Source organism: Alexandromys fortis, unplaced genomic scaffold (genome assembly GCF_014885135.2).
Source record: "Alexandromys fortis isolate MF-2015 unplaced genomic scaffold, M_Fortis_MF-2015_v1.1 scaffold_59, whole genome shotgun sequence".
Classification (NCBI taxonomy): domain Eukaryota; kingdom Metazoa; phylum Chordata; class Mammalia; order Rodentia; family Cricetidae; genus Alexandromys; species Alexandromys fortis.
Window position 1 is genome coordinate 8,401,238 of NW_026067943.1, and position 20,085 is coordinate 8,421,322.

The following is a 20,085-nucleotide window of genomic DNA, read 5'->3' on the forward strand; positions in this document are numbered from 1 at the left end:
CTAAGGGGGCGGGGGGAACTGGGGTTGGTATGCAAAATGAAAAAATTTAAATAAAAAAGAAAAAAAGAGATCATTTACTTAGGTTATATTTTACTTCAAAATTTAGGCTTAGATCTGATTACTTCTCTGGTATTTTATTGTTTTAGTATCAGGCCTTAGCTTGATAGTCCTCAGGTCATGTCTTTTTTTTTTTTTAACTTCAGCTCTCATTATTTTTTAAAATGATTTATTTAACTTTGTGTTCATCGGTGTGAAGGTGACAGATCTCATGGAACTGCATTTTCAGACAGTTGTGAGCTGCCATGTGGGTGCTGGGAATTGAACCCGGGTCCTCTGGAAGAGCAGTCAGTGCTCTTAACCGCTGAGCCATCTCTCCAGCCCCTCACGTCATGTCTTATGGCAGAAGACAAGACTGCGGAACAGCTTGGGGATGAGGGCTAAGATCTGGGTCTTATGCTTCCCAGCCCAGGTAATGACAACTTTGTAAAAAAGGGTGAGAAACTATGGGATAACTTTTCTTGAGCCATACTACTCAGAAGGCTTTTGCTTGGCTGGAGTAGTGTCTCCTTAGCATTGCCCACACACTGTGCTTACATGGTCTCAGAAACAGCCATTCAAACAGCCAGGACACAATCACGGAGTGAGTTCTGCATGGGAAGAAGCCTAGGCAGGCCAGATGGTGATCCCTAAACCACCTCATGCCATAATCCGGGTCTTCAGGACCCTCCGAGCTGTAAGTGAAAACCCTCTGTTGTGCTACATAGGGGGCGTGGAACCACTGCCACAGGATGCCCACGCAAAGCAGTTTAAGCCTATGGTCACATCTGTCTTGTTTGCTACTGTGTGAGTTCCTCATATTTGTAGGAGTGGACATATAGTAGGCGGCGGTCTCCATGCCCAGGCTTTTCTCCATTGTAGCAAGGAACTGGAGGCAGGGAAGGAGCTGACAGGCTCCATTATCAGGGAGCCAGGAAGGAACCATTGATAACCGGAAGTTGTGCCTTGGGTCTATGGTGGAAAGATGCTGCGGGGGAAAGGCAGCAGCAAGGATGGCAGTGAGGGAGACCTGGAGCTATCACCATAACCCATCCTTCCCTGAGACTGACCCCAACTCCTGTGTCCTCTGCCTGTTCTCTCTCCTGGTCTCTTGTCCCCGTTGACCTGGCCAATGCATGTGATGTGCATTCCATCTCCACGCCTGCTCTCCCTAGAGTCTCTCTCCTGCTGCTGCCCCTGTGAGGTCCCCACACAGTGCTTTGTCCGAGCATTCCAGGAGTATCTAACATCCTTTGGCTGAGCATCAGCACAGGAAAACTGGTGAGCAGCTCTGTATAGGCCAGGTGCAGAAAGTACCAGAAGAGGGCCCACGAGTGACAGAAGCCACCGATGCCTACATTTAGCGTTGCTATGCTGATGCCTTCTCAATACATGGCCATAGCTCTGTGGGAGTGTAAGAGCTGATTGACAGGGATGGCTTGAATCATAGACTTGTCACCATTTAGCTGGAAGAATCTGGACCGATTGTTTGCCTTGCGTATGCCTAGATTTCACATGTGCAGGGGGTCCTACGGTCTCGATTCAATCATGAGTCACACAGTTGTCCTGATGACCGACATTGTCAAGGACAAGATCTCATGTTGCCCCTTTTCCCTTTTCCTCCTCATCAGCCAAGCTCACAGAAAATGACCTCAATCTTTAGTTTATTTTCCTGCTCTGGCCATTTCTGTCGTCCAGCACACTGCATCTAGTCACCCTTCCATATTTCTTCCCCTTAACTTGTCTAGAATCCCCCAAGGGCTGATGATCTTTCCCCAGGACCTCTCCTGAGTGCCTGCAGCTCTCCCTGGAGGGCTCGCTCTTGTCCCTGCCTCTGTTTAGTCCCACATGAGCCACACTGGGGTCCAGACAGAGCTGAGTACTTTGAGGGCCGGGGAGCCCAGGAAAGCAACAAGGAACTCACCATACTGGAATCACAGAGGCCAGGAGCTACAGGAGATTCTCAGGCCTCTCAGTCCAACTCCTACCACATTCAAATAAATGGAGGCCCAGGGACCTGGACTGATTGCTCTAAGGTACCTGGTTCCTGGAGCCTAGGCTAGAAATATAATCATGGCTTCTTAATAGATGATTTGAAAATGGTTTTCCACATCCATAATGTAAGAAATGAGGTCTTCTAGCACTTTCTATTGTTCAAAGTCCTTTCAGAGGCAGCACAAAAACAGTGCTCAGAAAGGCTGTTGGTCACATCCCCAAACTGATTCTCATCTGGGCTATCAGGGAACACTCTGGGGAGGATGCTATCAGAACTTCTATGGACGACCATGGAACACTTCTAGAAGGTGTGATTTCATATCCCGGGACTGGAGAAGCTCAAGGCTTCACCAGAGTTAGTGGAGTCACACCACCCTTTGACCCTACAGGGGTCATAAAGGCAGAACAGGGGAGATTTAGGCGGAGGCCTGGGTCGGAGACAGAGTTGGGGCTTGGAGCGGAGCTTGGAAACATCCTGCCACTGTCAGGAGGATGCCCTTCTGAATCTTCAGAGCTCAAAACTGAGGATAAAAAGGACTATGAATACAAAGTGGCCCTGAACACAAAGGTGCCCACCTGTTCATACCAGGTGCCTCTGCCTGCCCTCTTTGAACCTCCTTGCCCTTGACTGCTTTCTCGGTAGGAAGCAAACCGTGAACGTAGAGCCTTTTTTGACTCAGGTGTATCCTGGGTGACTGAAGAAGTGCCTACTCATAGACACAGACTATGAGCATACAGAGTTGAGTGGGTGCTGATCCCCGGAACTAATGAAAAGTACATTTCCTGAGAGGGAAGGACACGCACCCGGGGAAGATGGATTTAAATATGTAAAATACTCATAAGGACATTAGGGTGAACGAGAGATTCCGTGAGAGGACAACAGCCAGCCATGTCCCAAAGGAGCCTGACGTGATGGGCTTCAGGTGAAAAGCCATCATGGATAGCTTCTGGATAGAACAGGGGCATGGGAATCTATGCTTGTGATAACGGGATGTGTCTAGAGAAATAAGGGAAGGCCTGGCACAGGTGTTAGGGATGCAGGATTTCCTGAGTTTTCCTACAAGGTCATTAGAAAATCCTGACTCTGCAGCTGGTCACTGTCACCTAGCGGCAGAGGCAGGTGAGCAGGGTGCTCGTCACCTAGGAGCAGAGGTAGGTGAGTAGGGTGTTCTTATCATGCAGCTATCCTACTGACTGCTGTTTGGGTGCAGGGTTCTCTGGCAATGAGTGTGGCCGCAGGCCTGCCAAGGCTCTGGTCCTGTGGCTGTTGATGGCCTGCACTTTCTCTTATGGCTGTACCCGCTGGTCATCTCCATGAGTCTCATTAACAGCAGCTAGAAAAGGGGGCACTCCTGGTGTGTGCAGGCTGTAAGGTATGGGCATACCAAGGAGACAGTCTAGTTAGAGGCAGGGGTTTTGATGTGATTTGTTTGGATGCTTTAGCTTTTACTTCACAGATCTTTACAGTTGACACAGGGCTTTAGGATAGGTGCTGCTATGTGAGCAGACAGCCACACACATATTTTATATAGGGAACTACAAATTTGCATTGTCTTTGTTTTCATCGAGAACAGAAACAGCGATGTTATGGCAGGATGAGAGCCATGGCTTTTGCTAGCAGTCCAAGAACCCCAGAGGGACTCCCAGGGCTGCAATGGCTTTTCTGTCACCATGGGAAGCAGCCGGCTGTCCTTCCCTGTGTTTTCTTACTGCACATCTCTGCATTGATTTCTCTGCCAGCCTGCGCTACTGCCTACATACAGATGGCAGAGCCCATGCCTCAGTCTTTCTTTTTACTGCTCTCTCCGCGGGACCCTCAGGCAGCACAGTGCATGACATCTGTAATCAGCAAAGAGTCTGGCCTTGAGGTTCTGAGACTTGAATAACAACAGGAAAATAAGTTAGGGTTCTCGCAGACTTCATACCGGGAGTCTACTCAGGAAGGAAGTTAGCAGCAGTTGCAGAAGATTGATTTTGTTTTTAATTATCTGAGTTTTTACCTGAAGGAGTCAAGCCTAAGGGTTTACATGCATGCATATGTGCACACACACGCGCGCACACACACACATGTTCATGCGCGCACAGACACGCACACACATGCGCACACACACATACACACACACACACGCACTGAGACAAAGACAAACTCAAGTTCTCAGAGACAGAGGGGCAATTGATGCTTGGAGTTACAGAATAGGCGAGGGCATAGGCCAGGGGACAGAGGAAGGGATGTATGGAGAATGTAAAGTCCTCCTCCTAAGCACAGTGGCTACATAGAGGAGAATCTTACTAGTGAAAGAACATGTCAGGGCCATGTCTTGGGGATGGGCCAGTCTACATGGAGGTAGTGGAACATGTGGAGGAGAGCAAGAGAATTCCAAACATCTACGATCGAGTCCCAGAATCAGGTGCTCCGGGCTGTTGTTCAATGGTTCTATCCATCAAAGGTATAGACAAACATTATCAAGTCTCTTTCTTACGGAAAACTAATGGCAGAAACTAAACAATACATGTTAAGGACTAACAGCAAGAGGACTTGCTTATAGATAAAGAGGACACCCAAACATGCCAGGTAACAAGAAGACATGTGCGAGAACTGTATAGAAGGAGGCAGCTCTGGGGGGGAGAGGGCAGCAGGGCTGGGGTGTGGGGCCTGCCTGAGGCCCGCGGGCCAGGGGCAGGTTATGAAGGGCAAGGGGAAGGAGAGCAGGCAGGTGCACAGTCTATGAACTCTAGGATGAGTTCATATGGATATGAGGCTCTTACATGGATCCTGTTTCCATGGCAACAGAAGGACAAAACCTACCCAGAAGGCTCTCAGTAAATCACCAGCCACCAGGCTCTTTACTGTTTCCAGAGAAGGAAGGACAAGTAAAAACTAGCAATACTTCTCTCCCTCAGAGTGCCTGGTATGGGATGCTGATGCTTAGTCAAAGCAGACAAGAGTTTGTTCAACGTGAAGACAATCAAGTAGTTCTTGGGAGAGGATAGGCCATGGCTGACAATGCAGGCAAATTCCTAGCTTCCACTCCGGGTGTTCTGTTTTGCGGGCACACCTTTTGGGAAATTATGGGGATGGAAAACCAACAGGAGGAGAGGCAGGATCTGGAGGTGAAGTTTTGGGTTAGGAAAGGTTTGGGTTCCAGCTCCAGTGGTTGCCCAGAGCTCGTAAAGAACCCTTCATTTTCTCACTCCGTAATTTGTGTAGCTGCACCCTCCTATACAGTGTGAGTCATGCCAGGCTGATTATAAAGGGAGAGAGAAAAAGATGCAGCAACCAACACTTAAAAGGAAGTCTTAGTGCGTTCCAAAGATTAAAAAATAAAATAAAAAGAAATCTCCGAACAATGCAGTAAAAAATAATTTTTAAACCAATTAAAAAATGAAATAAAAAATAAGGAGGTGGGGCAGCACAGAAAATAAAAATGAAAGACAAAAATAAAGCAGGGAGAAATGAATGGATGTTAGAGCAGGCGGGGTCAGCTGGGTCACAGACACCATGTACTTACGTGTACCTCGGTGATTGCTATATCAACAATGCTACCCACAACAATCAAGGCATCAAATGTATTCCATGCATCACAGAAATAGTGCTGCATGGGGCAGAAAAGCCAGGAAAGAGAGAAGGGGACAAACCAACAAAAGAGGAGAAAACAAAATAAAGGGAGGGAAATGAAAAAAAAAAGAGGCATGAAAGAAAGGAGAGAAGAGAAAAAAAATGAGAAAAGAAAGAGGTTACGTGGGTATATTAAATACTCTTACCACTCTATAGTTCTGGCGGCTCAAACCTGGGCAACCTGGTTTTCGCAGGATCGAGAGGCCTGACAAAAGCTAGGTTAGTTCCGAGGTGGGTGGGCGACAGCCACCCGGAGGGCAGCCAGTGTTGGCCCAACCAGTGTGCAGCCTGTTCCCTCCGCTCAGATCTGCGCCCTTGGGCCCAGCGCAGCCAGGACAAGTGGGAAAAAAAGGAGAAGAGATTTCTGCTTTTTTTCCCCTACAAGACGACGGCAGGTTCAATAAAAAGCATGACTGGAGGTGGGTAAAATCAGAAATTAAAAAAACAGCAACATAAAAAGAGGTAACCAAAGAGTGAGGGAGAGAAGAGTGGAGGAAGTAGAAGAGGTGGAAGGACTAGGGTCCCTGGGGAGGGCAGAGCGATACTCACATTAGTCTCACTGAGAATGACATCAATTATGCTCCCAATCACGATGAGGAAGTCAAAAACATTCCAGGGATCACTAAAGTAACCCTACATGAGGGAGGGGCAGGCAGGATGGGGATTAAAAAGGAATATTAGACAGACAAGAACAGAGTAACATCACCATCAGAATCACTGTCCAGGCACCTGAGTGTTGCTGTTAGGGGTTCCGAACATCAGCATCTGGCCAGGAGCCTGGTTAGGATAGGAGCAGCAGAGAGGCGGTCAGTTCAGCCCTCATGTCCTGCCTTTCATGGGTCACATGGTTTGCATTCTCTCTGCCTCCTGCACAGAGGACCCTTCCACTCCCTCAGGGTGGAAGTGGCCTTGGGTATAGGGACAAAGGAGGTAAGGCACAGCCCTGCAGGGTGTGGCTGGATTCTACTGTTTATGTGTCAGCTCCTATAGTACAGAGTAGACAGTTAGTATATAGTGATTAGCAGATAGTCTATGTCATATAGCATATAGTAAAGGATCTATACCCTTAGTTCCCTCTCCTGGAAGGACCTACAAGAAGGGAGGGTAGTCAGTGGCTCATTTCCTAGAGTTGACAGGACTGGAATGCAAGCTCAGAGACAACCAAAGGACCAAATCACTCCAACAGTGTCCATGGTAAGTCGGACTCTGTGGAGATGGAAAGGGGCTTAGCCTCCTTCCTGCGCTGGATGCGCCCATCTGTCTCAGGGCAAGTTTGCCTTGGGAAAACTTTCCTCGTGGGATAGAAGTGTCTCCTGGTCTAGAAGTACCCGAGTACCCACAGGGGTGTCTCTCAGGTACCATCCCAGGCTCCTTGAAAATGCTACCGAAAGTGATGGCCGTTATTAAGGACTTCCTGAGCTGAGCTGGGGGCGGTGGGATTGGTTGGTGGGCAGGGATATTGCCTTCTTAGAAAGTAAGTAAGGTAGCAGAGCCTTATGGAGGGGAGTTAGGCTCAGAAGGGAAAGACCAGGCTCCCAACTTTACTACTGCTGCCTGTATACATGGCTTCACTGACTTTCCACTTACTCACAAGAGGGAAAAGTGGAAGACTTTTCGAAGGACACGGACAACTATGTGACCAGGTATCCAGAATGCCCAAAAGGCTGGGGACTCCTGGGTAAGGCAGCCACAAAACAAAGAGCAAGTGGCATTCTCAGATCTTGATTATTGCCTCTGTGGGAGGTGTGGCAGCTTAAAGGGCCATGTCCCAAGACTTTACAGAGCACAGAGCCAAACAGCCCAGGAAATAGCAAGACAGTCATGTGCCCATTGGTGGCATCAAGGAGACCTGTCCTCTTAAAAAATGACATTTGTTCCTTTTGTTTCTCAGGTAATGCTCTCCAAAGAGGACAGATTAGCGCTGCTGGTGTTTGCTCAGCGGGGCCACTGCTCCCTGCCTGGAGCTTTCTGGAGATGGATGTCTGGAGGTTGGCCAGAGGCTTTGGAAGCAGGAAGAGCTCTCAGGGAGGTTCTCAGTTCTTTGCTCTCAAAGGCTTCTAGCTCTCTTTGGCATTTTGTACTTCTAAGAGCTGAGCCTGCGTTCTTCCATCCTCCTCATCCTATCCAGATTCCGAAACTGCCTCTTTTCCCAGCCATCTCCTTCTAGAGCAAGCTACCAGACAGGCTGCCCTATGGCTATTATTCTTAGAAGAGGTCAGGCCCCAAGGAAAGGGGACTCGAAGTTCCCAGGCATTTCTGCCCAAAGAAAACCTGTGTTTCCCCAGGAGGCTTTGGGCAGTCAGACTGGGGCTGAGACTGTCCAGGTCACAGGTCACATGAGGGTCAGCCTGCGTCAGGGCTCTCTTGCTGGCTTCCTGGAGCAACACCCTGAATATCTCAGGCAGGGACTTCTCTCTTCCCGTTAGGTCACATGCTCTAAGTGGCAAAAAACCAGTGTACTCCTAGGTTCTTATACCCGCTCAGGGTAGAAAGGGGACACTAATCTGGGGGAGGGAGGGTAGAAGCGAATCTCTCAAATGAATCCTGTATATGTGTACGCTTTAAAAGTGGACCCTGGAAAAGGCTGGAGACATCTCTAAGTGTGAGCTGTTTGTTTGGGAATAGGGCAATTTCAGAAGAATAAGGAAGAGAAGGCAAAGAAGAGGAGGGAGAGAAACAGGGCCAAAAAACCCCCAAAAACAAAAAGTACAACAAAACAAAACCAACCGGAGGATGTTCAGCACCAGCCTAGAAAACAGGGCAAGCAAACGTTATTGGGGTATGGAACAGGAAGAGAGAGGAGGGTGGAAGTCACAGTTTTCCCGCGAGGCCGTGGAGCTGTGGAGTCTCTCCCTCCAAAGACCTGAAACAAACGGGTAATCTGGCTGTGTCTGCAATCTCTGAAGGAGGAACGGGGAGACAGAAGAAAGCAAAGAGTGGGCTACTGGGTGAAAAGCAGATACACACACAATTAACCTGCTAGTACGCACCAGGGGAAGGGGCTAAGACTTAAAGGGACTCTGCCAGCCTCCCGCCGTGCATCTCCGCTCACCGCTTCTCTTGGATTTATTTCTTATGTGCAGAGAGAAAGAAATGGCCCTCAGTCGCCGCTCTCCCCCAGCCATAGCTGCAGGTAACTGGACTGGCTAGGACTGTTGGGGTTAGTTACACCTCCTGGTTGCCTGAACCAGGCTGTGTGGCTGGGGCTTTTGCTTGGCTTCTCTGTTCCCTGGCAAAGTACCTTGTGGAAACTACTGGGTGCCGAAATCAACTAGTTATCTTGTTGCCAAAGGTTCCGGTGGACCCAGTCCTGGCGGACACATGCACAGCTGGAGAGAGCGGCGTCAGAGCGACTCCAGGAGGGTGGAGAGTCCCTTTAAGGGGCAGTTTTTCACCATGAGCTATAGACCCACCTTCCCATCCCTCTTAGCCCACCAGTCCTCCCAGCTGGTCGTTGAGGACGACTTCAGATCCAGCTTCCGGGTCCCCATTCCCTTGGCTGCTTTCTTCCTCTGCTATTTCAAGAACCATGACCTCCTACTTGCCCCACACCAGTTCCAGAAACAAAGCCCACGTCCGCCCATTTGGTAATAAATAGGTTGTCAAGGGAGACACCTGGCCAAGTCCTTCCATGAGGGGCCTGGTGTGTAAGGGTCAAGTGTTTTCTTTCATATGCACACGCATGTATGCACACGCACCTGCTTCCCCCTCTCATTTTCCCATGAATAACTGGGGCTTGGGGATGTAACAGAGAGGAAGGTGGGGAAAATCGCAGGCCTTTTCTTTAATAAAATCCATTTGACAAGGACCAGCTCTTATACTTGTCATCAATCTTTTTTCTGATGAGTGGGTTGGGACATCAGGGCTAGAAAGCTTTGTGCTGGCTCTCTTAGAAGTGGCAAACCAAACCTCTGAGTGCCCAGCTCCTCAGAGCCAGGGAAGATGGTGTGTATATATAAAAGATGGCGCTTGTACAACTGGAAGACTTCTTTTGCCACCTTCAATATCCTACATGCTGACTGGCCTCCCCTTTCAAATTACCACCCTCTTGGGATGAAGTCAGAACAGGGGCCTCCCCTCTGGCCCAGCTAGAGAAGGCTGGCATGGCCCCAATGCCAGAGTCTGATTATCTGTCATCCCTGCTTAACCTCCTCCCACTGGGCGAAGCTGCCGAGTAATGGGTAGCTAATTGGCCCCAGCAAATCATTTATAGAAAGGAAAAATTACTGCATGAGCTTCATGCAATGCATTTCACATGCACAGGATTCTGGATTTTCTTCTCTTTTGGCTTAGCTGTATCTCTATTCAGTGATGTCATGGGAGACCTACCATTCTGACAAAGACAGTAGGAGTAACGGTATGGTCTCTGGAGACTGCGCGTTTGAATCCTATTCTGCCACTTACTAACCAGATAGCTGTGTGTGTCACTTTCCTATTATGACAAAACACATGTGGGAACCAGTAAGGAAGGACGTTGATTCTGGCTCACAGTTTCAGTTCACAGCACTGTCTCCGCTGCTCTGGGTCTCTGGTGAGACAGCTCATGGTGGTAGAATAGGTCTGTTTATCCCATAGTGGTTGTGGAGGTTTGAAAGAAAATTATCCCCAAAGGGAGTGGCACTACTGGGAGGTATGCCTTTGTAAGAGTAGGTATGGCCTTGTTGAAGGAAGTGTATCACTGAGGGGATGGGCTGTGAGATCTCAAATATGCTCAAGCTTCACTCAGTGCGATACTCAGAGTACTTCCTGTTGCCCGCAAGATGTAGGACTCTCAGCTATTTCTCCAGCACCATGTCTGCCTGCATACCATGTACCACCATGGTGATAATGGACTGAACCTATGCACTGTAAGCCACCCCAATTAAATATTTTCCTTTGTATCCTTTCTAAGAGTTGTTGTGGTCATGGTGTCTCTTCACAGCAATAGAAACCCTAACTAAGACATTGGTCAAGCAAAGGAAAACAGAAAGGGTCTCTACACTTCAAAGAAACTCCTTCAAGGACCTACCTTCCACTAGGCACCTACTTCTAAATGTCCAACTGCATCTCAATAGAGTCAAGATCCAAACTAGCATTAAGAGTGAGCAAGTAACCTTCTGTGCCTGTTTTCCTATGTAGAAAACGGGACTGACCATAGTGGTGAGGTGAGGTTTAAAGATACCACACACACACAGCACTTAGACTTGTGTCTAATCTGGACGGAGCTCTAAATTCATATTAGCTGTGGTCATCATTAGCTAGAGTCAACCTGCCTGCCTCATTGTTTAGAAGCATCTACAAGTTCAACTTTCTTGTGGGACCGAGCAAAGGGAAAATCAAAAGCAAGCACACGGAAGCCAAGAATGTGGAAGAGGGAAGAAGCTGAAGGCTTGGGCTTGTCAAGGCCGTTTCTGCTCACTATCTGGTCTGGAGATGCTCCTGAGTACAGTCAGGTGGCACTGTTGACATTGTGGTAGTATGCAGGTTGTTATGGCTTAATTTTTTTTTTATCAGATTCAAGTTCATATAGATAGCCCACTGTTAAGTTCTTAAAAAGAAACTATTCAAACCAGAAGAGATGTGGTCTTCCTTGGGCTAGAAGGCTAGATGGGAAGGGCGCTGGACTGCCAGGTGGCCTCCATCTCCGACACAGAGAGTGAGATCACTGCAGAAGAGGTTGTAGGCACACACCTTTGCAGAATTCTGGATTATGTTCCTCCTCTGCCCAGACCAGAGGCCTCCTCTGTCAGGAGCACAAACCTCACAACAGGTAATGGTATGTAAAAAGCCACAGAAGCTCTGTCCATACTTACACTGGTATGCCAGGGTTATGCTACTCATTCTTAGGAATTTTAAGGTAAAGATTATGTCCTTGCTAGTCTTTGTTATTTTTTGTGTCTTATGTTCCTTCCTGCCCATCTTCATTATCTAACCTTGTATGGGTCTGGCAAAGTCAAGCAAAGAGGCAGCCAGGACCTTCTTGGTCCTGGAAGGTGATACAGTTTCAGTCCATCCAGGGCACTGACTCAGGACTGCTCTCTCCCAGGCCCAGGATAGCTTTGGGAGATCTGAGCTCAGATTAGAGGCGAGACTGCTGACACAGAGGTGAAAAGTCAAAACCAGACAAAAGCACAGATAAAGGGAGACTTGATGCCATGGAACAGAGATGACAAAAACATTCAGGAATCACAGAAATAACGTGAAAAGCAAGAGATGGGGAGAGTGTTGGTGAAAAGGGTCACTGAAGGTCGGTGGGAAAAGGGGAGACTGTGCAGGAGGGGGAGACATAGAACACACAGATGGTAAGAAATAGGGATAATGAAAACAGGGAAAAGAAAAAAAGAAAGGAGGAAACAAGGGGAAATGGAAGAGGAAGAAGACAAAGAGGCTGAGATTGAGGCTGGATGTGAAGTACCCAATGCTGGGTGCCAGCACTCTGGACTGACCACACAATTCTGACAGCGAAAGGAAACATCAGCCAACACAAAACCAGAGCGAGTAGCTGTAACCCTCTTTACAGAGCAGGTCTACAGAGAGAGGGACAAAGATGGCTAAACCCAATCCAGGGCAGGGGTCCCAAACAAGTGGAGCTTCCTGGCTTGGGAGAGCAAATGTCTGAAGAAAGATGTGAGGCACGAGGCTGAGGAGGACAGGTTGTGAGTTGGCGTGGAGGGGACAGACATCAGGGGAGGCTGAACCTAGTTCCTAGGAGAGATGATTTTTCGGGGTCCTGGACTGTGGAGCTGAGAGATGGCGAACTAGATGAACTGGAGAGAGAGGTGCTGAATCCAGCCAGAAGCAGCAGTGACTGTGGCAAAGCCTTACTGTGTCTGTGACGAGATGATATTATGGGATATCACGGAATCAGTGGTTAACTGCCACCAAGCAGAGATAATATAGATCGTATTACATTAGGGTGCCACTTAGATATAACTAATCATGGAGATTAGTGGCGTCTAGTGGCGAAGGCATCACAGAGCACACAGCTGCTCATGGCCTACAGCCTGAGAGGCAGTGAGGCTCTCTGCTTTCCTGTCAGGCCCATCCTATGGTCTGCTAATTCAGAAGCTCTGGAGAGTCTCCCACAGAAAGCTGGCTACTGTAGGACAATGGGCAAGAGCAGGCCAGGGTTGGGTCCTTGCCCTGAAGATGCCCTCACTGGGACAGGGAAGTGGCGCTCCCAGGATGGTTAGAGGAATATGGACCTGGGAATGTGTGCTTTCCATAGACGCCTTCTGCTCTGGAGTTCCACTGGAACAACCTGAAGGCATTCGCTATTTATCTCGTCAACATGCAATGAGGGCTACATGCAAGGCTTGGCGTCCATAGACCCTGATCTAACCCCCAAAGCTGGTGGTCTGTCCCCTGAAGCAGACAGAATTGGGGACTATGGGCTCCTTTTAGGGTCTCAGGAGCTTTTTTCTTTTTTCTTTTTGCTTTAGTTGTCCTGGGTAGACTGGAGGATCCCATAGCTGCTTCTCCGTACTCACCTTAGAGTGAGCATATTTATGCCAAAGACTCCCCCCAGATTAGGGTGCCTGCTGGAGGCTGTATCCCTGCAGGCAGGCATGGCAAATGGTTTCAGGTTCAAGCACACACTGCCCTGAAGTTCACGGAAAAGAGGACCCAGTGGGAGTGGGAGTAGCAGGGACAAGCAGGCTGCCCTTGCTGAGTGGGCAAGCTTGGTCCTGCCGCAGCTCTCTAAAGAGTGCAATGGCACAGGCTGTGGGGAGGCTTTCGGTGTCCAGCCAAGACATGCTCCTTCCTGCTCACTACCCTTCCTCACTCCCCACTTCCACCTATCATCCCTTGGTCCCAGGCCCCACGCCTGCCAGATTTCACAGGTATTATTCAAGGGAGGTCATCTGATCCAGCCACTTGCACGGCCTTTGTAACGAGACACCAATGAAACAGTGGACCACTCTCTCTCTCTCAGAGATGAGTCTCCAGAGCTCTGAGCAAGTGGGCTGACCTCTCTGTGCCTCCGCTTCTTCACGCAGGACATGGCAAGAATAACTGCGTATGCCTCTGCGGGTACGGGAAGTTTGTGCAGGGGAAGTACCTACAAGGTCTGACTCTGACGGAGAGCTCAGTGCCCACTCTTGGTGGCATTATTGCCTCACTTCTTGGCGGCTCCTGCATCACAGAAGGCCCTTCCTTCCCAGGAGGATCTGGGAGTCTTGTGGCCACCCAGTCAGGGTCACTGTTTTGTGTGGGCTGAGTTCACGCCTCAGCACCTTCGGGGCTTGGGAATCCCCCTCCTCGTGGGTTCAGTTTCTTTTCCACTGGCAGGCTCAGAGACGGAACCACAGTGTACTTTCCCACTGGGCGCTTACCCAGTGTGAATGCTTTTCCACATTAAATAATTAAATGTAATAGCTAACACTTTCCTTCCCACACGAAGGCTTTATGTAAGTCATATAATTATTTTTTATCATTCACAGTAAAAGCACCATGCAGGAAAGAAACCTGTCACAATGTTGCAACAATATGCAAATCTCTGGGTACAAGAGCTGCGGTGAGTAGGCCCCTCCGGAGGAGCCCATTTGTGCCTGTCTGCTGGGCACTGTGAACATCAGGTGTCCGTGGGCACACCATAAATAAACAATAATCAGGGGAATGCCTTCTTACCAATCAGCTGTTAAAAAGCAAGCAGGGGCTGGCTGTACACCCACAGGTCCCTGGGCTCTCCTAACGAGGCCAGAAGGAGTCAAAGGGGTGGTGGCATGCCATACCCAGTCCCTCCTCCCGCCTCTTGTCTATTTCTATGCCTTTAAGAGACATGTGTGCCAGGTCTGTGGGACCACTGGTTCCCCTGGCAGCGAAAGACACTGATTTTTAGTAGCTAAGGTGAACAGAGTTCAACTAACAGTTAAGCGGCTCTATGAAGTCCCACCTTGCTCTGTGTCCCACTTATTGGCCTCCAGGGGGCACTGTGGAACTGAGTAGAGCTACAGAGTAGGTCCTGGAAGCCAAGCCAGTGTTTTGGATTCAGTGGATGGGAACAGGGACACCAACTAGCCTGCTGTATGGGAGAGCTGAGACTTAAGAGTGATGTACCCATAGGACTTCTGAGAGACATGTGTGTAGGTACTGTGCACAAATCAAACTGGCCTGTGGCAACTTCAGTTTTTATTCTAAGGTCCCGCACCTTCTTCTGTTGTCTTCAACTTTTGTGGGAAATGATTTTTTTTTATCATATATAACCCTTTCCACTTAAATTATGGCTAAGAGGTTCTGTATTTTAGACATTTTATGTATATGTGTGAATGTCTGGGAACTAAAAATACATTACAGAATATTTACCATGAAATAGGGGCTTGTAGGTCTAGAAAGGATTCAAGACCATTAGCCTAAAAATGATGACTAACTTTCCATACAAGCTAAGAGAAAATATTTTTACTTACTCCTGAAGTTGTTTAAATTGAATTTTCTAGATCAATGTGAGTTTCAAGAAATACAGTCCTCTGCACCACTCACAGAGGGGGGACTAGTACATTTAGGGTCCCCTCCTGCTCCCCTGGAGAAGCAGGGCAGCCTCCAGGCTCTTGTTCACCCTCCCTTCCTTCTCTGTGTCTGGTTTTGCTCACACAGCCCTTTAGCCTGAGAAACAGTGGTTTTTCCCGATCTCCTGTTTTGGCCATGGCAGCTCTTAGCCTCCAGACCCCCTCCACCTCTCCCTCCTCCCCAGTGCCCCACCTGTTAGCTCAGTAGCCACTTTCTGGGATGAGGAGGCTCCAGGACAGCTCTCTTGGAACTTCTACTTGGGAGAGCCATATGTAGTACTGATTCCTAAGATAGATCTCTTGCCCAGACTGCCTGTTCCAGATTTCAAAAGCTTTTAAAACCCAATACATCTGCGGATCCCCTTCAGGCTAGCTTCACCCTGCTCTCCTCAATTTCAATGAATTGTTGCACCAGAACGTTCCCCGGGGGACAGGCCAGGAAACTTTGAGCCATCTTTCATTCCTTGTCTGCACCCTCACAGCTGATTCAGCATCAGATGATATCAGCATGATGCTGACACCACGCTGTACTGCTGGTCCAGCGGGCTCTGGCAGACAAGGCATCCTCTGAGCCCACGTCAGGCGATTCCTTACTAAGTAACCAACACACTAGTCCCAAAGCCCCATCCTCGGTGCCCAGGGGCTCTCCAGAAGACAACAGCCCCCACAGGCCTACCTCGAGGTGAGTTTCAGTCTTACTGAGGACCTTCTGAAGCAGAGAGGTCAAAAGCCTTTCATTAGGGTGACCCCTGATGCCCTAGAACTACTGCGCTGGGAGGAGTGTGCAACCCAGGGCTCATCAAGTCTTCATTTTGTTATTCTTGATGAACCTTTGTCACCAGAAAAGCCTGGGGATTTAGGTGATGACATTATCCCCGGCACTCAGCCCTCTTGCTAAGAGTGGAATGTCGTGGCGACACCACCCTTCACCGGGCCCTGTGCTGCCCTCCACAGTTGGGGCAGAGCTGCCAACATGAGCTCAAACCTTGAGCTCCAAGGCTTATCCTAACAACTCCCTGGGTCTGCTGTGTGGCTCCCTCCCTTCTGCTTTTCTGGCTGGGGTAGGGTTCCTTACGAATTTTATTTGGGATTGTGCTGAATCTATAGATCAAGTTGAGAGGAAATAAAGTTTTAGCAATGGAGTGTTTCCCAGCCCGGGAGTTCATCTCTTCAGTTATTAGCTTTTTTTTATTCCTTGGTATAAAATTTTAGTTTTCTTTTTGTTTTATTTATTTTTAGAGACTGAACATTTTTTTAGCATCTATCATTAAAGTTTTCTTAATTTTTTTCTGTAATTATTGACACATTTCAGGTCATGGTAGAAATATAATCTCTCTTGTAATTAAACAACCATTTAGTTACCCTTTGAACATCCAACCAAACCTTTCCACCAGCTTGCATCTACATCAAGTATCATCCCTGTTTCTTTAGCCTGTTTTCCCTACAGCCAAGGACAGAACTCCATTGGCATTCACCAATCCTCTTCTGTGGGTCACCTTTGCTTTCTCCAGGTTGTTTGAGACAGAGGTCTTTAAACTTGCTTATATTAACATCTCATATTTCTGCAAAGGTTTTGGATGAACAAAGTATGGACTTAGGGAGTTGGGGAGTTGGATTCAGGGCATAGATTTTCTTGAGTAAACTTATTTTACATTGGGAAGTGAGGAAAACAGATGTGGATGAAAAGATCACAAGCATCAATTACAGTAGACACAACGGAAGAAAGAAACAGAACCAGACCGATGGATTAACCCATCAGCCAATCAGATATGAAGAGGATATGACAAGGAAAACTGAATCAGGGACCCCTCCAGATGATGTAGCCATGATAACGGGTAATGGCTATTGCTGTGGTTTGGATGTTAAGTGGCCATCAAAGGACTATGAGTTAAAAGCTTGGTCCTCAAGAGTGATTCTAGGGAAGGGGAAACTTTCAGACAATGGAGCCTAGTGGAAGGCAGGAAGGAAGGAAGGAAGGAAGGAAGGAAGGAAGCAAGCAAGCAAGCAAGCAAGCAAGCGGGGATTGGAGGAAGTAACTCACAGCCTGCTCTTTGAGGACTGTGAGATTCTAGCCTGAACTCTTGCCCTGATTCCTGGTTACACATGACTGAATTGCTCCTCTACACACCTGCTATGATGTGCCAGCCTCCCTGGAATGTGTTGATGGAAGCATATGGCACTCAAACCTTCAAAACTATGTTAGTCGCTGCAGGTATTTTATAATTATAAAAATTATAATAAATGTGCCAGGATGACTAACAGATCCACCTTCTTCATTCTTGCTAACCGTCCTTTCCCAGGGAATTCACTTCATCCATGAGCAACTGGAGAAAATGGAAGTCCAGAAGTAGTCCAGGTCTGGTAGAAGCGACTCCATTGTTCTTGGGCAAACTCCAGGCAGATGTTTCTACCAGAGTTACAAGGGTTTCTGCTTGGTATTCTGCCTGAAAGCTCAAGGGTCCATTTCCTAGTCTGTCTGTCAGTGAAGAATACAGTTAATGAGGGTGCACAGGGACCGGGCTCTCCTTCATCTTCTTCTCAATTAACTAGTCAGCTGCCCTTGGTCACATTCACTAACAGTCTTCTTCTCTATTGTCCGGGGTCCCTTTTGAGGAATTAATAGAAGAGACCCCCTTGCCATCCTCTGAAGCCAAAGACTGACTCTTGCTATGTGAGATGCCTCTCTTTTGTACCCAGGAAAAATTTGTCATATTTTACCCTGTCTTCTCATTATAGAAAACTAGGCATTGAAGAAAATAGGAAATGCTTTATGGCTTAGGCCATTCCAATTGGTTATGTCTTATGAACTGGTTTGTTTCTCATTAGTAGGATATACCAAATGTGTGTTTCAAGCCAACGTCCCTGAAGATATCAATCTCATGGGCTTTGCAGGGCAGGTGGCTTGGTGCTGGAGACATGATACAGAAAGTCTGTCCACAGTGGGCTCTGGAGATCCCTCAAACACCAGGACCATATCTGAGTCCACTGTGGGATGATCAAAGACTAAATAAGACATATGTTTCATGCCCAAAGTGAAAGTGATGGCAGCTTCCTGAGAGGTCGAAAACTGGGAGTGAAGCCCAGTAACCCTGCACTCCTTGCCTGGCTCAGGATGCATGGGTGATGCTTCTGTATTCTCAGGCACGGAACCTGGAACAGGGCGACCTGTGGGCAGCAATGCTTGCGGGTCCCAGGGAAGGTGGCCACAACAACGTGGTGGTCTTTTCCAGGGCAGAACACATCCCTTAATGGATCTGAACTTAGAGAGAACTATGACAAAGAATGTATTTCCTTCTTGGAGGTAGGGAAACACCGTTGTTACGGTTGTTCCAGATGAGGCTCACTAAGAGTCTCTGGAAAGTATTCCAGATCCCTCCGTGTTCTGTGGCCGAAAGGAAGGACCAGTGTTTCTGAACCTTGCACGGACTATGTTTACGTGACCCAAATGCCTCTGCTCTTCTGAAAAGTATTCAGCAGAGCTCTTGCCAAGGATGGACCCTTGTGACACTCCGCCAGCTCTTTCCTTAATAATTATGTAGCTGATTCTAGGTATGTTGTCCAAACATGCACTATAACACGATCTAGCCGGAGATTGGTCTTTTTGCCCCCCCCTGCTGCTCTGTGTTGCATCTGGTAAAGCTGGTGAAGGAGGGGGAGAGGAAGCTCGGGGAAATTGGTTAATGTTTCAAATCTCTAAGTGTGCGTCTCCAGGCACGTCCTTCTCGCCACTCTCCAGGCCGTGTTAGGGCGGCGGCAGGAGCTACTGAGCTGTGGCTACATCTGCCCTCTGAAGAGGCTGTCAGTCACAGGCCAGTGCCTAGCGGAGATTCTGGCCTTCTATGCAGGTCACGGGCTGTGGGCACTACTTCCTCTCGTCTACTCTGCTGTCACCTGGGGTGGTGGGCAGGGCTGGTGAGGAAGAGTGACAGGTGGTCAGTTTGGTCAGTTCCACCTCACTCAGACAGTGCTAGCCGCCCTCTTCTATGAGGTGCTGTTTGCGAGAAGTGACATAAGAAAATCTGCAGGCAACTGCTCGCCCTGTGCTGAGGACAAAGGGAGCAACGGCAGTGTCTCTGACCACGGTCGATGGCGTGGAGGACTGGGCCCTGAGCAAACACAGGCCCAGCCTGCACTTCTCACAGTCACCTGCTCTGCACGACACATGGAATGGGAGAGGGGTCTATCAGGGACCTTCCCAGATCTGGGGCGCTGGGCCAGGAGAAGTTTGGTTTGCCAGGTTGTGGGAAATGGGAGGGGAAGGGGCGTGGCTGAGCTCATGGAAAGACCACAGCTCTGCTCACGGAGAAATCTATTTCCCAGTCATAGAGAAAACTACAAAGTAAGGTTGTATTTCAAGGAGTTGGCCTGGTTCACCTCTTGGCCAGCATAGCTTTTAGACCACTCCTCAGGGAAGGCATGGCCCTTCACTGGGCTGTTCTGTGGATGCATGCCCACCCTGTCCCGTCAACAGCTCTTTCTCAGAGGCCTACCTTGGGTTTGAAGGCAATGAGCTTCAGGATCATCTCCACTGTGAAGAGGCCAGTGAACAGCATGTTGAGGATATTCATGGCGATTTTGAAGAGGCAGCTCTGGCCATAATGCTAAGAGGAAGGAAGGGGAAGACCACGAACATGAGACTGAAGTCCTCCGACTTTTTTATCACCTTTGTCCCGCTTTCTCAGATGCCTCCATGTCTGCAGAGATCTTCCTTGAGCCATCCTCAGAAGGCTACCCACCATGCCTTGGGCAGGCAGGTGCCTGGAGACACTGCAAGCTCTTGCCTTTCCTACTGTGTGACAGCTGGGTAGCAGAGATCTGAGTTCCTGATGATTGGGCATGATGACTTCTGGATGTTTCTGGCACTTGAGAGCCCTGGCACAAACTGACTTCCTTGTAGGTGGCATGTGAATCCACCTCCACACCCATGCCTTATGATGATGACTCCCAGCTTAC

The 20,085-nt window shown here is 48.6% G+C and overlaps 1 protein-coding gene across 35 annotated transcripts in view; it reads right to left on the bottom strand.

The window, feature by feature from the left end:
• The window catches only part of Cacna1c (calcium voltage-gated channel subunit alpha1 C), a 662,482-nt gene that overhangs the window by 51,839 nt on the left and 590,558 nt on the right, over positions 1–20,085 (bottom strand). For 15 of the 35 annotated variants that reach the window (XM_050148326.1, XM_050148323.1, XM_050148329.1 and 12 more), the window contains 2 exons: positions 19,623–19,733; positions 5,541–5,624 (listed from right to left, as the gene is read on the bottom strand). In XM_050148326.1, the coding sequence (XP_050004283.1) occupies positions 5,541–5,624; positions 19,623–19,733 (195 nt within the window). Of the gene's footprint in view, positions 1–5,540; positions 5,625–6,196; positions 6,281–19,622; positions 19,734–20,085 lie in introns of all 35 variants that reach the window. The other 20 variants (XM_050148332.1, XM_050148331.1, XM_050148327.1 and 17 more) reach the window with 3 other exon arrangements.